The 15,929-nt window shown below is 44.5% G+C and overlaps 1 protein-coding gene across 1 annotated transcript in view; it reads right to left on the minus strand.

Annotated features, from left to right (window-relative positions):
- Window positions 1-15,929, minus strand: part of LOC129707501 (collagen alpha-1(XIV) chain-like) — a 113,894-nt gene that overhangs the window by 19,864 nt on the left and 78,101 nt on the right. The window contains 8 exon segments of the mRNA XM_055652589.1: window positions 786-863; window positions 963-1,121; window positions 2,875-2,984; window positions 4,249-4,391; window positions 8,105-8,243; window positions 9,154-9,192; window positions 10,974-11,138; window positions 12,266-12,409. Of these exon segments, the coding sequence (XP_055508564.1) occupies window positions 786-863; window positions 963-1,121; window positions 2,875-2,984; window positions 4,249-4,391; window positions 8,105-8,243; window positions 9,154-9,192; window positions 10,974-11,138; window positions 12,266-12,409 (977 nt within the window).

Here is a 15,929-nt window from a genome sequence, read left to right on the forward strand (position 1 = left end):
CAGGTTGGTTATCGCGAACTGAGCAGAGGAATCAAGAAGTGTTTCATTGTCTTTAGACTTTATAAACACAGTGTGGCAACAGGCCCTGTGGCCCGCCTAGTCCACGCCAACCAGCCATCACCCAGCACACTGGTCCTATCCTACACACGCGGGACAATGTTACAGAAGCCAATTAACCTACAAGTCTTTGGAAACCGGAGCACCCGGAGAAAACCCACGGGGGAAGGTACAAGCTCTGTATGGATAGCACCTGAGGTCGGGTCTACGGCACTGTGTGGCAGCAGCTCTACCGTTGCTCTACCATTGTGCCACAGTGCCGCGTATGTAGTGACCATGAAACAATGATACTCCGACTTGCAACAGCGTAACAGGTCTGTATACACAACCATGTCTTATCCACTTTGGGCCAGCGCCATGCGTTCATTTGGAAATGACGGATTGTGCTTCTCTGGTTCAGGCAGCAACCTTTTTGCTTCGGTCAAACATTCCTGGGTTCCAACCAAAGACATAACACAAGTTGACAGCCCAGTGCTGTGTTTGAAACACCGCCACTCTATTTGCAAGTGCCAGCTACTCGGATGTGCTGCCTTAATTGATCTAAAGAATTTCTTGGCAGTATCTCAAAGGAGAGCTGATCATCCATTACCCCGGCTACATTACTGTCTCAAACAATGGCCAAATCATCATTTTGTTCCCCTCGTCATCTTTCCCCTATGAAACATAAGCTACTGGAAGATAACATCCGTTGGCTTAATATTAGCGGAACACAATTGACCCAGACTCACCCAGGCTGGTAGGTCACAACACCTGTCCATGCTGCTCCATGAATTATTGCAAACCATTTCAAATGCCTGCAACTGAAACTAAACATGCGATTAAACACGATGCAATCACTGGAAACACATTAAAAAATATCAAAATAAAATAAGGAGGAATGAAAAATAATTTTCGTAATCACTCACTGGTACTGAAGTATTGATCGCACCCCTGTTGTTTACCAGTTTCCCAAGCACCTCAAATCCGTCATGGGAGATTTTCCCAACACCGTTTATCCGTTCCTCTCCAACTTTCACGCAGTCAACATCAAGCCTAACTGTGTTCCTACTCACTGCGATATGAACCTAGAGAGACAGATACAGATACAGAGACACAGCGCGGAAACAGGCCGTTCGGCCAACCGAGTCCGCACCGACCAGCGATCCCCGCACATTGACACACACTCGGGACAGTTTCTACTACTGGTAGGAAGTGACCGATTTGGAGGTCCGAGCCCCTGAGGTTGTCCTCCCGTTCTGACGTCGGAGTTCCATCATCGCGGCGAGTGAGCCTGAGCAGCGGGCCGCCCGTAGCGGCAACTGTGGAGGGGTACCACGGGTGAACATCAACAACAACAGAGGTGGAGGACTGAACTTTGGTGCCTTCCCTCACAGTGGGAAACTGTTTTATGTTGGAGCCTATCGTGTGTTGTATGGCTGTATGGCGACCACACATTTCACTGTACCAACTGGCACATGTGACAAATAAATGTATCTTGTATCTTCTATTAAGCCAATCAACCTACAAACCTGCACGACTTTGGAGTCTGGGAGGAAACCGAAGATCTGGTAGAAAACCCACGCAGGTCACGGGGAGAACGTGCAAACTCCGTAGAGACAGCACCCGTAGTCAGGATTTGAACCCGGGTCACCAGCGCTGCAAGCGCTGTAAGTCAGCAACTCTACCGCTGCGCCACCGTGCCGCCCAAACAGACAGAATAGGCCAACTTGGTTTAATATTATGTGTAAGAGAAAACTGCAGATGCTGGTTTAAATCGAAGGTAGCCACAAATAGCTGGAGTAACTCAACGGGTGAGGCAGCATCTCTGGAGAGACGTTTTGAGTCTGAAGAAGGGTCTCGACCCGAAACGTCACCCATTCCTTCTCTCCAGAGATGCTGCCTCACCCGCTCAGCTTTTTGTGTCTACCTTTGGTTTAATATTACTTGTAATTTGGTATACAACTCACAATGTGTTAAACGCCATTGAGGAACGATATTATGATGTTGGTAATCCAGCACTTTGTGTTCCACTCTACATCAAGTATGAACATAGTGGAAGGGTACAAGTCTAGATTTGTGCCCGTACATTTGGTTAGTACGGGTGTCAGGGCTTACTTATAGGGATGAGGCAGGAGAATGCTTATAGGGATGAGGCAGGGAGAGATAAGGGCCTGTTCCACTTTCCCGAGTTATTCACGAATTCTCCCAAGTTTTCAAACTCGCAAAATGTTCGTAACTAGTCTGTAGGAGTTTGTAGGTATATCGTAGCGGCTCGTTATACCAGCCGTAGGTACTCGGGGCTATTTTTTTTTACTCGTGAACATTTTTCATCAGGCTGGAAAAAAAAATCCCGACTTACCCGATGCCCTGAGTACCTACAGCTGGCAAAACGAGCCGCTACGATGTATCCACGGACTCCTACAGACTCGTTACGAACATTCTGCGAGTTTGAAAACTCGGGAGAATTCGTGAATAACTCGGGAAAGCGGGACAGGCCCTATAGATCAGCCATGATTGAATGGGATAGTAGACGTGATGGGCCGAATGGCCAAATTCTGCTCCTTACACTTATGAATTTATGAACTTAAAAGTTAAAAAAAAAATACCAGGAACCGCAGATGTTGGCCACGAAACACTGAAGTCACTCAACGGGTCAGGCAGCAGCTCTGGGAAAAGTGGGCGGGTAATGTGTGTGGTCCCGAACCGAAACATTGCCTGTCCATGTTCCCCAGAGATGCCGACGGACCCTAAGCTGCATAAAGTTACTCCAGCGTTTTGTGACTATCTTTAGCCATCTTCATAGTTGTGTTCTGACCCAGCTAAAGTCAATGACATTACCTTGTGATAACTTCCAAAGAAAAGCTTCTTAACTTCGGCTTGGCTGAAAGTGACTTTCTGCAAAACATTTTTCTTGTCCTGGTTGAAGTAGCTGAGAGTTTGCAGTTTAGCTGAGAATTGAATGGAATAATATAAATTAGACTGGAGTAACGTCAAACATGAAGCAATTAACTTGTATCCTTCAGAATATTTACGAGTTCACTTATTGGTTCAGTTTTGTTTCAGTGAGACTAAAATAGATCTATGTTATTCCACTTTCTCAGCCACTCCCTACCCACTAGGAGCAATTTTCCGAGGCCAATCAGCCTACAAATATGCACATGAGGGTCGATTTTACAGAGGCCAATTAAGTTACAGACCTGCACCTCTTTGGGTTGTGGGAGGAGCACCCGGCGAAAACCGAGTCTCTGGCGCTGAAATACAGGATCTCTACCGCTGCGTCACTGTGCTGCCCCAGAACTCTTTAAAAACCAGTTTGAAAAACTCTCTGGAAATCCATCCCAACAATTTAAAAGCAGCTAAATCGATCGGCAGCAATAAGGGAGTTCGGTATTCCGAAAAACGCAAGGAATCATGGGATTTGTCAAAGGTCAAGCCAAGCCAAGTCAAGTCAAGTTTATTTGTCACATCCACATACGAGATCTGCAGTGAAATGAAAAGTGGCAATGCTCGCGGACTTTGTGCAAAGAGACAAACAAACAAACAACCAGACAAACTACAAACAGAATGTAACAGGTCATTCATGATAAAGAAAAAGCAAACGAGTTGAGCTGGAGTTAGCGCTTCTTCTCCATGCTGTATGTAAACCTGGGGCCGCCACTGCTCAGGGCTGGTGTCCAGTCATCTCCGGCCGCCCCCGGACAGGGATGGGACACTCGGGAGGGGCGGGGACGGTAGTGAGATCATCCGTTCGCACTTGTTCTACATTATCTAACTCCAATAGCAATTCAACAATGCTTGCAGCGTCGGAGACCCGGGTTCGATCCTGACTACGGATGAAATGCAGTGAATGTATACATGCAGCAGCTCAGTTGCCGAAAATCTTGAGTGCCCTATGACCTGGGCATGCTCAGTTGAAATACCAAACTCACTTATTGCAATAGAACCCGGAGAGTATTTCCAACAAATATGACCTCAAGGTACGTCTACTTTGAAGAACTTCTCCTCTTCTACAATAACTGAAGAAGGGTCCCGACCCGATACGTCACCTGTCCATGTACTCCAGAAATGCTGCCTGACCCGTTGAGTCACACCAGCTCCGAAACTTTTCACTGTACCTCGGTACACGTGACAATAAACTAAACTGAAACTCTTTGTGTCTATCTTTAAAAACAAATAACCATCTGCTATGATTTAAGTTTAACATAGCCTTACAATCAAGGACTATTCCAACGAGAGGGTGAAAATGTTCATCCACAATCTGCCACAGTGCAAATGGTTCATCAGTGGCATTTGGCTGTAATCGGAACAGCAGAGTCATGGTCTGCTTTGTGGGTAGTTCTTTGGGGTGGATATTCCTGGACAAAAAATAAAAAGACATTCATTAACAAAGCTATCTGGAAACAGACACAAGATGGAACTGCAGATGCTGGAGTAACTCAGCAGGTCAGGACAGCATCACTGGAGGACATGGATAGATGATGTTTTGGTTAGGCCCTATCTTCATACTGAAGAAGGGTCCCAACCCGAAACGCAGCCCACCCACCACCGGCAGAGATACTGACAGATCCGCTGAGTTACTCCAGCACATTGTGTCCTAATTAGTTAATTCATTTCACAATAAACTTGAAAATTCGCTGTCAACGAGAAACAAGTAGCATGGTGGCACAGTGGTAGAGTTGCTGCCTCACTGCGCCAGAGACCCGGGTTCGATCCTGACTACGGGTGCTGTCTGCACAGAGTTTGTATTTTCTCTCTGTGACCGTGTGGGTTTTTCCCGGGTGCTCCAGTTTCCTCCCATATTCCAAAGACATACATATTTGAAGGTTCACAAAAATGCTGGAGAAACTCAGCGGGTGCAGCAGCATCTATGGAGCGAAGGAAATAGGTAACGTTTCGGCCCGTAACTGAAGAAGGGTTTCGGCCCGAAACATTACCTATTTCCTTCACCCCATAGACGCTGCTGCACCCGCTGAGTTTCTCCAGCATTTTTGTGTATCTTCGATTTTCCAGCATCTGCAGTTCCTTCTTGAACATATTTGAAGGTTAATTGGCTTCTGTAAATTGTAATTCGTCCCTCTTCTGTAGGATAGTGCTAGTGTATGGGGTGAGCGTTGGTCTACACGGACTTAGTGGGCCGAAGAGCCTGTTTCCACGCTGTATTTCTAAACTAAACTAAAAAGCCTGAATTAATTCAATGGAACTAGGTTGGGGAAATGGAACAAAAGGTGTTTGTAATACTGTATCATGTGTGTTATTGCTCTCGACTGGGGATAAATATGCCAGCTAACACCAGTTCAAGGAAACGCAATGAAGAACATTCACCCACAGTATGGTTACAGGCTGTTGATTTCAGAGTTACAAGAGGGCTTGATTGCAAAAGGACTTTTTTGTCAAATAAAATCATGTGCGTCTTGGTTCATGTCCAGGATGTCAAAATGATTCTGACCAGATACTTTCCAACATGAGTAATGTTTGGACCTCGGACACAGTTTTCTCGTCAGCGGAGAGCGTGAGTAATTATAAATGGGTAGACCTGCTGGAAGTTATTAAACGCTGCTGCAGTCTGGACCCGATTAACATAACTCCCATTATCCCAACTATGTTACCGACTTTACAGCCACACCAAACAATCCATTCTCACATCCAACCTTCCAGCTATTATCGCACTATTATTGATTTTGTTTCTAATGTGTATGTACATGTGTACATGTATATGTATCATGTCATCGTATCTATATTACTAAAAATCTTGACCACTTCCTGTTGTTCTGTATATTGATTTTACAAAAAACGCTGCCACTTATGGCTGTGATTTTTGGCCATCTTCCTCAGAGTCCTCCTCCGCTGCACAGCATGAGGATTTTTCCCATCGATGAAAAATAAAATAATTATTAGTGTTTAAAAATTGTCGAGATTCTCTCTCCTGAAGGCCACGCCTCTTCCGGAGGGACTATAAAACCCGGAAGTGTTGAGTGCCTCAGTCAGTCTCTGCAAGATGGGGGAGCGAGAGGGTAACGTCTCTCAGTCTGAGCTGTGAATAACACTGAACACATGTCTACTAAACTGTGAGTGGTTTTACTGACCCGTCAGTGCCCTTAATGTGGTTTGAAAATATAGTTTGGAAATGCTAAAGCTGTGTTTTGCATTGGTTTGGAAATGCTAAAGCTGTGTTGCCTTTGGTTTGGAAATACTAAAGCCATGTTGCCCAATTAAAGTTGCCTTGCCTAATTAATGTTGCCTTGCCTAATTAAGGTAGCCTTGCCTAATTAAAGCTGCCTTGCCTAATTAAGGTTGCCTTGCCTAATTAAAGTTGCTTTGCCTTCTATATAATTAAATAGACCATTTGACCACTAATCTTGACCACTTCCTGTTTCCGCTTTATATTGATTTTAGAAAAAACGCAACCACATACAGCTGTGATTTTTGGCCATCTTACTCAGAGCCCCCCTCCGCTCATCAGGTGCGGAGGATTTTTCCCATCGATGAAAAATAAATATAAACATTTAGTTACAAGTACGTTTATTGTCATGTGTAACGGGATACAGTGAAAAGCTTCTGTTCCTCCTCACAGAGCCCAGTCTAATCCCTGACCACCAGGCCCCATCTCCCCACTCACCTGGTTAAGGTCTGCGATCCTCCTTGCTCACTAGACGTCCCAGTGTCAGGCATGTTTGAAGATTGCACAGTTTGAGCTTTAGAGATACAGCATGGAAACAGGCCCTTCGGCCCACTGAATCCGCCCCAACCATCGATCACTCTTTCACCCACTCGTTCTGTTTTATCCCACTTTCTCATCCCATACACTAGGGGTAATTTACAGAAGCCAATTAACCTACAAACCTGCACGTCTTTGGAGTGTTGGAAGAAACCCGAGCACCCGGAGAAAACCCACATGGTCACGGGGAGAACGTACAAACTCTGTACAGACAGCACCCATTGTCAGGATCGAACCTGAGTATCTGACTCTATGAGGCAGCAACTCCATCAGCTGCATCACTGCGTCACCCTTCAAATGTTCTAACGTTCTAAGTTCCTCACTGATAGATTCCACCATTTATCTCCAACTGCTGTCGGGCAAATTGGTTTATAATCATAATCATAATCTATTAGCCAAGTATGTTTTGCAACACACGAGGAACTTCATTTGCCATACATTCATACCAAAAAAAGCAACAAAACACACTAAATACATTTTAACATTAACATCCACCACAGTGACTCCTCCACATTCCTCACTGTGATGGAAGGCAAAAAGAAATTCAATCTCTCCCTTCTTTGTGTTCTGAGATGTTTTCTACATGCTAATCAAGCTTTAGAATATTTTTAATCATGGCACAGAAGTGACGATTATTAAGAACTAATTAATGATGATTATCGTGCTGTGATTGGTTTAGATCACAACAGCCATTAGATTTGTACTGCACAACCATATTGACATTGGCTGACAAACTGATGCTAAAAATGTATTGTGGCGACTAGGAATGAAGATGGCCGGATGGGACTGTGAAAGAGCGGATGCAGGGTTAAACGAGGAGTTAAGAGACGGAACTGAGAGGGGATTGAGGCCATAAAGCCAAATAAATGTAGGGCACAGGTGTCAGACCAATGGGAAGGATATGTTCTGATAATTATGGACATTGAAGATTGAAGAGCCATGGGCGGGCCAGCGGTAGAGTTGCTGCCTCACAGCGCCAGAGACACAAGCTCGATCCTGATCACGGGTGCTGTCTGCACGGAACTTGCACGTTCTCCCCGTGGGTTTTCTCCGGGTGCTCCGGCTTCCACCCACACTCCAAAGAAGCACAGGTTTGTAGGTTAATTTGGCTTCTGTAGATTGTAAATTGTCCCTAGTGTGTGCAGGATAGCGTTAGTGTACGGGGATCGCTGGTCGGCGCAGACTCGGTGGGCCGAAGGGCCTGTTTCCGCGCTGTATCTCTAAACTAAAGTGATCATAAAGGATCGACGAGTCTCGAGGTGGCCGAGGCATGGAGGCAGATAACAATGGCGACAGTGAAGGTCGGCGATGTTAGCTAGAAATGGTATGGGAGAGAAAACGTCAAATTCATACCTCGTATTCTGTATAAGATGAGCATTTTCAAAAATACTAAATGATGGTGAACCTGTGAAGATGTCAGAATCCATAGCAACACCTTCAAGCTCCGAGAACTCTTTATCTGTTAAGCCAAATGCCTCCATCATGTTTATACCTGCAAGAGAATTATCAAAACATACGAGTGATTTTCAAACCAAAAGCAATTTTAATTGTAAAATATACTTAGAAAACGCTACAATTTATCAGCAGGATTGATACAATTGGAATCAATAGGGTGAATGCAGAGTCTCATATACCAGGAATGGGAATCAAGAACCAGAGGACATTGGTTTAAGGGGCAAATTGTTGGTGGTGGTTGTATGGAACAAGCTGCCAGAGGAGTTTAGTTGAGGCAGGTATTTGAGGCAGCAGTTAAAACCCATTTTGACAGGTACATGAGTAGGAAAGGTTTAGGGGGATATGGGCCAAATGAGGACCAATGCTGACATTGGAGGTGGTCCTGAGCTCAACAAGAATGATCCCAGGGATAACTGGGTTAAAGTTAGAGACACATTTCATGGCTCAGCAGGGTAAGGGGACATCTCATTGAAATCTACCAAATAAGGAAGGGATGTGAAGAGGGGTGGCGTGAGAGTCTAGGACCAGAGGGCACAGCCTAAGAATAAAAGGGTGCACCTTTAGAATGTAGATGGGGAGGAATTTATTTGGCCAGAGGGTGGTGATTTTTTAACCAGGGAATCTGCGGAATTCATTGCCACAGCCAGCTGTGGAATCCAAGTCATTGAGATTGACAGGTCCATGATTAATAATGGCGTCTAGGGTTATGGGAAGAAGGCAGGAGAATGGGATTGAGGGAAAAATTAACGAGCCATAATCAAATGACGGAGAGGACTTGATGATTGCCCTGATTCTGCACTTTATTATATAGTCTTAAGATTTTATGAAATGGGACTAGCTTGGATGTGGCATCTGTGTCAGCATGGATGAGTGGGATGAAGGGCCTGTTTCCATGCAGCGTAACTCTATTACTAAATGAATTAAAACAAGCAAACAGTACTCCATACCTGGGACCACAGTGCCTCTAATATTTGTCAAAGCACAAGCTGAAAAGAAGAAACATTAAGTTAGTCGATCGCAAATTTCCTCCACAGATGTTATCTGACCCGCTGAGTTCCGCCAGAACATTTTTAACCACAGTTTCCAGAATCTGCAGACACTTGTAACAAATCACTATTTCTTTTTTTTTTTTTTTTTTTTTTTAAACGCAAACATTTTAGATATTTTGTAACATGTCTAAAGTGATTCCAAAAATTCTAATCTAATGAGTGTATAAAACCATGAGAGGAATCGATCGGGGAGATGCACAGAGTCTCTTGCCCATAGTAGGGCATTTGAGAAACAGAGGGCAAAGGTTTAAGGCGAGGGGAGGGGGGAAGATTTAATTGGAATCTGAGGGGTAACTATTTCACACAAAGGGGGTATGGCACAGGTTATCCTTCCATAAGATAGGGTATTATCCGAGTCACTTCTACCTCATTGTGCCCATTGTCCACGGAACTGATGTACTACAATGTATAGAAGTTGGGATGTAATGTTAAAATTGTACAAGGCATTGGTGAGGCCAATTCTGGAGTATGGTGTACAATTTTGGTCGCCTAATTATAGGAAGTATGTCAACAAAATAGAGAGAGTACAGAGGAGATTTACTAGAATGTTGCCTGGGTTTCAGCAACTAAGTTACAGAGAAAGGTTGAACAAGTTAGGTCTTTATTCTTTGGAGAGCAGAAGGTTAAGGGGGGACTTGATAGAGGTCTTTAAAATGATGAGAGGGATAGACAGAGTTGATGTGGATAACCTTTTCCCACTGAGAGTAGGGACGATTCAAACAAGAGGACATGACTTGAGAATTAAGGGACAGAAGTTTAGGGGTAACATGAGGGGGAACTTCTTTACTCAGAGAGTGGTAGCTGTGTGGAATGAGCTTCCAGTGGAAATGGTGGAGGCAGGTTCGATTTTATCATTTAAAAATAAATTGGATAGGCATATGGATGGGAAAGGAATGGAGGGTTATGGTCTGAGTGCAGGTAGATGGGACTAAGGGAAAATACGTGTTCGGCACGGACTTGAAGGGCTGAGATGGCCTGTTTTCCGTGCTGTAATTGTTACATGGTTATAATGCTGAGAACTATATTCTGCACTCTGTATCTTCCCCTTTGCTCTACCTATTGTACCAGAGTTTGACTTGATTGTAACTATGGACAGTATTATCCGATCTGTTTAATCCCGACTACGGACGCTGTCTGTGTGGAGTTTGTCCGTTTTCCCCGTGACCACGTGGGTTTTCTCCGGGATCTCTCGTTTCCTCCCACACTCCAAAGACGTACTGGTTTGTAGGTTAATGGGCTTAGTAAAATTATAAATTGTCCCTAGAGTGTGTAGGATAGTGTTAAGGGCCTGTCCCACTTACGCGATGTTTTCGGCGACTTGTCAGCAACATCGCGTCGCCGAAAAGTTTCATAATGTGGAAAATCCAGCTGCGACCAGAAAAAGGTACGACTCTTTGGGCGACTAGTCACCACCAAACAGGAGCCACCCTGCGACATGTCGACACGTGACGCATGTCTGGTGGTGAGCAGTCGCCCAAAGAGTCGTACCTTTTTCTGATCGCCGCTGGATTTTACGCATTTTGAAAATTTTCGATGACCTGCTGTGACTATGACGGGTGCCCTCAAGCCGCCGAAAAAAACTGTTGCACGAGTGGGTCAGGTCCTTAGTGTGTGGGGATTGCTGGTCGGCCAAAGGGCCTGTTTCGCCGCTGTTAACTCTAAACTAAACCAAAAACTTGTGCCACTTAGAAACACAACAAATGAAGCAACAAACTTACTTGTGGAAACGGTCTGACAAATGGACACAATAACTTTGCCTCCAATGTTGTTCAAGTCACTGAAGTCACGAACATAAAAAGCTGCTCTGAGACTGGGCGTGCTTGTGACATCAGTAATAGTCGCCTCATCAACATCATCCACGCCAAGAACAATTATAAAAAAACCTGTGGGATGAACTTAGATAAACTTTACGATGACAGGACCTCTGACATAGATAAAAATGTTGTTGCTTAAAAAAATACCACTTATAACATTTAGCGAGCTAAATCAAACGCTGTTAATACTTTTCATATAACTTGTACTAATCATTAAAAATATTTTGCGCTGAGCATGGATAATTTACAGTCTAGATGGCTGACCTTTTGTGAAGAGGAAATAGTATTTTAGCAAAAGGCATGTATACTTGTCATAACAATTCTGCAAATCATTCAAAAAATATTTTTGTACTTAATATTCATAATTTAAAACGAATTTCATAGTTCCGTTTTGGGACGCATGTCCATGGAACACTCTTGACTCTTGACTGCAGTACAGATGGCTGAGTTTTTGTAACGAGAAAAATGAATCTTAGCAATAGACATGTGCAAAATCAGTATTTAAACTGGAAGCTAAATTATACAATGGTGTTGGTTTATTTGAATGTTTAAGAAAGAGCGAATAGTGAAAGGCTTGGATAGAGTGGAAGTGGGGAGGATGTTTCCATTAGTGGGAGAGTCTAGGGCCAGAAGTCCTAGACTCAGAATTAAAGGACGTTCCTTTAGGAACGAGAAGAGGAGGAATTTCTTTAGTCAGAGGGTGGTGAATCTGTGGAATTCTTTGCCACAGAAGGTTGTGGAGGCCAAGTCAATGGGTATTTTTAAGGCAGAGATAGATAGATTCTGGATTAGTACGGATGTTATGGGTTACGTGGAGAAGGCAGGAGAATGGGGTTAGGAGGGAGAAATAGATCAGCCATGATTGAATGGCGGAGCAGAGTTGATGGGCCGAATGGCCTGATTCTGCTCCTATCACTTAGGACCCTATGACATCGTTGGGATGTAGCGGGAAACTGGAGCACCATGTGGTCACGGGGAGAACGTGCAAACTTCACACGGACAGCTCCCGAGATCCGAGGTTTCTGGGTGGATATGGGCTCGGAGCTCTAACACTGGTTCTGTAAAACAGCTGAAATGTTATTTCCTTTCACAAAAAAATATCTACGTGGAACATCAGCTTCTACTACTGTAAACTGTAGTCTGGAAACAAAGCAGACTTCAAAAATAACTGAACAGTCGGCTGAAATAAAATTCACCTTCCAACGCCAACTGTTGCAATGTTTGGCTTATTTCACCAAGGACTGTCCCGCCAGTGATAACGACCAAAAGTTTGTGAACACTTTTTCTTTCCTTCGATTCATTCGTGGAAAACAAACCATCCGATGCTCTGCCATCTTTGACTATAAAACAAAATTGACAGATATACGAGCAAGAAATCTTAAATCAATCACCGTTTCACTGACACTTCCCAACCCGGAACGTCACCCATTCCTTTTCTGCAGAGATGCTGCCCAACCCGCTGAGTTACTCCACCAATTTGTGTCTATCTTTGACAATAGACAATAGGTGCGGGAGTAGGCCATTCGGCCCTTCGAGCCAGCACCGCCGTTCACTGTGATCATGGCTGATCATCCACATTCAGCACCCCGTTCCTGCCTTCTCACCATATCCCTTGACTCTGCTATCTTTAAGTGCTCGATCTAACTCTCTCTTGAAAGCATCCAGAGAATTGGCCTCCACTGCCTTCTGAGGCAGAGAGTTCCACAGATTCACAACACTCTGGGTGAAATGTTTTTCCTCATCTCATCCCCTTATTCTTAAACTGGATCTATTGTTGGGAATTTGGGAAGGGCAAGTTAATGAAGTGTGGGTGGAGGAGCCTTTTGAGACAAGTGATCACAGTTCGATTAGGTTTAAGATAGTTGTGGACAGGGACGGAGAGGGTCCACGTGTTAAAATGCTCAACTGGGGAAAGGCCAACTTTGAGGGAATGAGAGAAGGTCTCGCACAAGTTGACTGGAGCAGGTTATTTGAGGGGAAAGGAACATCGGCCAAGTGGGATGTTTTTAAAAGTGTACTGAAGAAAGCTCAGGATGTGTACGTCCCCGTTAGAGTGAAGGGCAAAGCAGGAAAACGTGAGGAAGCTTGGCTGACGAGGGAAATTGAAACGTTAGCCAAAAACAAGAAGGATGCATGGGACAGGTATTGGCAGCTGGGATCAAGTGCATCCCTGGAGGAGTTTCAGGAACTAAGGAGTAAACTGAAAAAGGAAATCAGAAGGGCAAAAAGGGGGGCAGGAAATAGCTCTGGTGGGTAGCATTAAGGACAATCCCAAAATATTTAATAAATACATAAGGGGGAAAAGGGTAACTAGAGAGAGAGTGGAGCCTCTCAGGAATAAAAGCGGTCATCTCTGTGTGGAGCCACAGGACGGGCAAGGTCCTCAATGAGTATTTCTCCTCTGTATTTATCGAGGAGAAAGACAGTGGGACGGAGGAAACTGGAGCAGTCATTGGAAGTGTCTTGGGAGCAGTCAGTGTTACTGTCGAGGAAGTACTGAAGGTGTTTGAAGGTAGACAAATCTCCGGGGCCGGATCAGATATATCCGAGAATATTGCGGGAAACTAGAGAGGAATTTGCGGGATCCCTGGTTGAAATTTACAAGTCGTCCTTAAATACAGGAGAGGTGCCGGAAGACTGGAGGGTGGCAAATGTTGTGCCTCTTTTCTAGAAGGGCTGCAGGGAAAATGTTGGGAACTATAGGCCGGTGAGCTTAACATCTGTAGGTGGTAAGTTACTGGACAGTATTCTGAGGGATAGGATATACAGGCAGTTGGATGGGCAAGGGCTGATTAGGGACAGTCACCATGGTTTTATACGTGGGAGGTCGTGTCTCACAAATCCAAATGATTTTTTTGAAGACGTGACGAAAAAGGTCGATGTGTTGTATATGTTGTGTACATGGACTTCAGTAAAGGCATTTGACAGGGTTCCGCATGTTAGGCTGCTCTGGAAGGTTAGATTGCATGGGATCCAAGGAGAGATAGCTGAATGGGTAACAAATTGGCTCCATGGAAGGAAGCAGAGTGTAATGGTGGAAGGTTGCTTCTCGGACTGGTGGCCTGTGACTAGTGGTGGGCCTCAGGGTTCGGTGCTGGGCCCGTTACTGTTTGTCATCTACATCAATGATTTGGATGAGAACATACAGGGCAAGATTAGCAAGTTTGCTGATGTTACAAAAGTGAGTAGTTTTGCAGATAGTGAAGATGGTTGTGAACGATTGCAGCAGGATCTGGATCGATTGGCCAGGTGGGCGGAGGAATGGTTGATGGAATTTTAATACAGAGAAATGTGAGGTGTTGCATTTTGGAACGTCGAACAAGGGCAGGACCTACTCAGTAAATGGTAGGCCTCTGGGTAGTGTTGTAGAGCAGAGGGATCTAGGAGTGCAGGTGCATGGTTCCGTGAAGGTCGAGTCTCAGGTAGCTAAGGTGGTCAAAAAGGCTTTTGGCACTTTGGCCTTCATCAGTCAGAGTATTGAGTATAGAAGTTGGGAGGTCACGTTACAGTTGTATAAGACGTTGGTGAGACCGGATTTAGAATATTGTATTCATTTCTGGGCACCGTGTTATAAGAAAGATATTGTCAAGGCTGAAAAAGTCTAGAAAAGATTTACGAGGATGTTGCCAGGACTAGAGGGTGCGAGCTATAGGGAGAGGTTGAGTAGACTGGGTCTCTATTCCATGAAGCATAGGAGGATGAGGGGAGATCTTATCGAGGTGTACAAAATCATGAGAGGAATAGATCAGGTAGATGCACAGAGTCTTTTACCCAGAGTAGGGGAATCGAGGACCTGAGGACATAGGTTCAAGGCAAAGGGGAAAAGATTGAATAGGAATCCTTTTTCACACAAAGGGTGTTGGGTGTATGGAACACGCTGCCTGAGGAGGTAGTTGAGGCTGGGACTATCCCATTGTTAAATAAACAGTTAGACAGGTACATGGATTGTCAAGTTTTGAGGGATATGGACCATGTGCAGGCAAGTGGGGCATTGTTGGCGAGTTGGGCCAAAGGGTCTGTCTCCACACTCTTTGACTCTGACTATAAACCTGGGTATCTGTCGCTGCCAGGCAGCAACTCTGCCACAGTGCCACTCACTTGCACTTCATATTTATTTCATTTTACCACTGTGAGGCTAAGGTTGGATTGGATCCAGTTTGTGGGAAGTTAGTCATAGTGCCGTTACACTTAATCACTCTCCACACCCTCATGTGTAAGTTCCTGTGCGTGTTAAATACTAGATTCGGAAACTGCAATCTTTAACGACTTAATTAATAATGTCAGTAATCAATTTTGAGATGGCATAATCATGCATGTGTGGCGTGAGGTCTGGCCATTGTTAACACAATCCAAGATTTATCAAGGCAACGCAAGCTTAACTTAACCACTTTTTCCTTCAACCTATTTAGTTTGGCATGGAAATAGACCCTTTGCCCGACACTGTGATCCCCCTACACTAATGCTATCTAACACACTAGGGACAATTTACAATCTTTACCAAAGCCAATAAACCTACAAACCTGTACGTCTTTGTAGTGCGGGAGGAAACCAGAGCACCCGGGGATAAATCCACGCTGTCACAGGGAGAACGTACAAACTCCATACAGACAGCACCCGTAGTCAGGATTGAACCTGGGTCTCTGGCGCTGTAAGGCTGCGCTATTGTGCTCCCCTACCTCACGAGAGTTGAATGACGTTTTTGGCATTGCAAGCAAAGACTTCTATTTCCAAAGTCAGTTAAGATCGTCCAACTAAACCAGAATACTTGATACAAAATTCTCTCTCATCTCTAAGGCTCATTCACATCTCACGTCACCACTTCTAAATTAACTTAACTTACGTGAAGTAGTACTAGCTCTA

The sequence above is a fragment of the Leucoraja erinacea genome, chromosome 21 (genome assembly GCF_028641065.1).
Source record: "Leucoraja erinacea ecotype New England chromosome 21, Leri_hhj_1, whole genome shotgun sequence".
Taxonomy (NCBI): Eukaryota; Metazoa; Chordata; class Chondrichthyes; order Rajiformes; family Rajidae; genus Leucoraja; species Leucoraja erinaceus.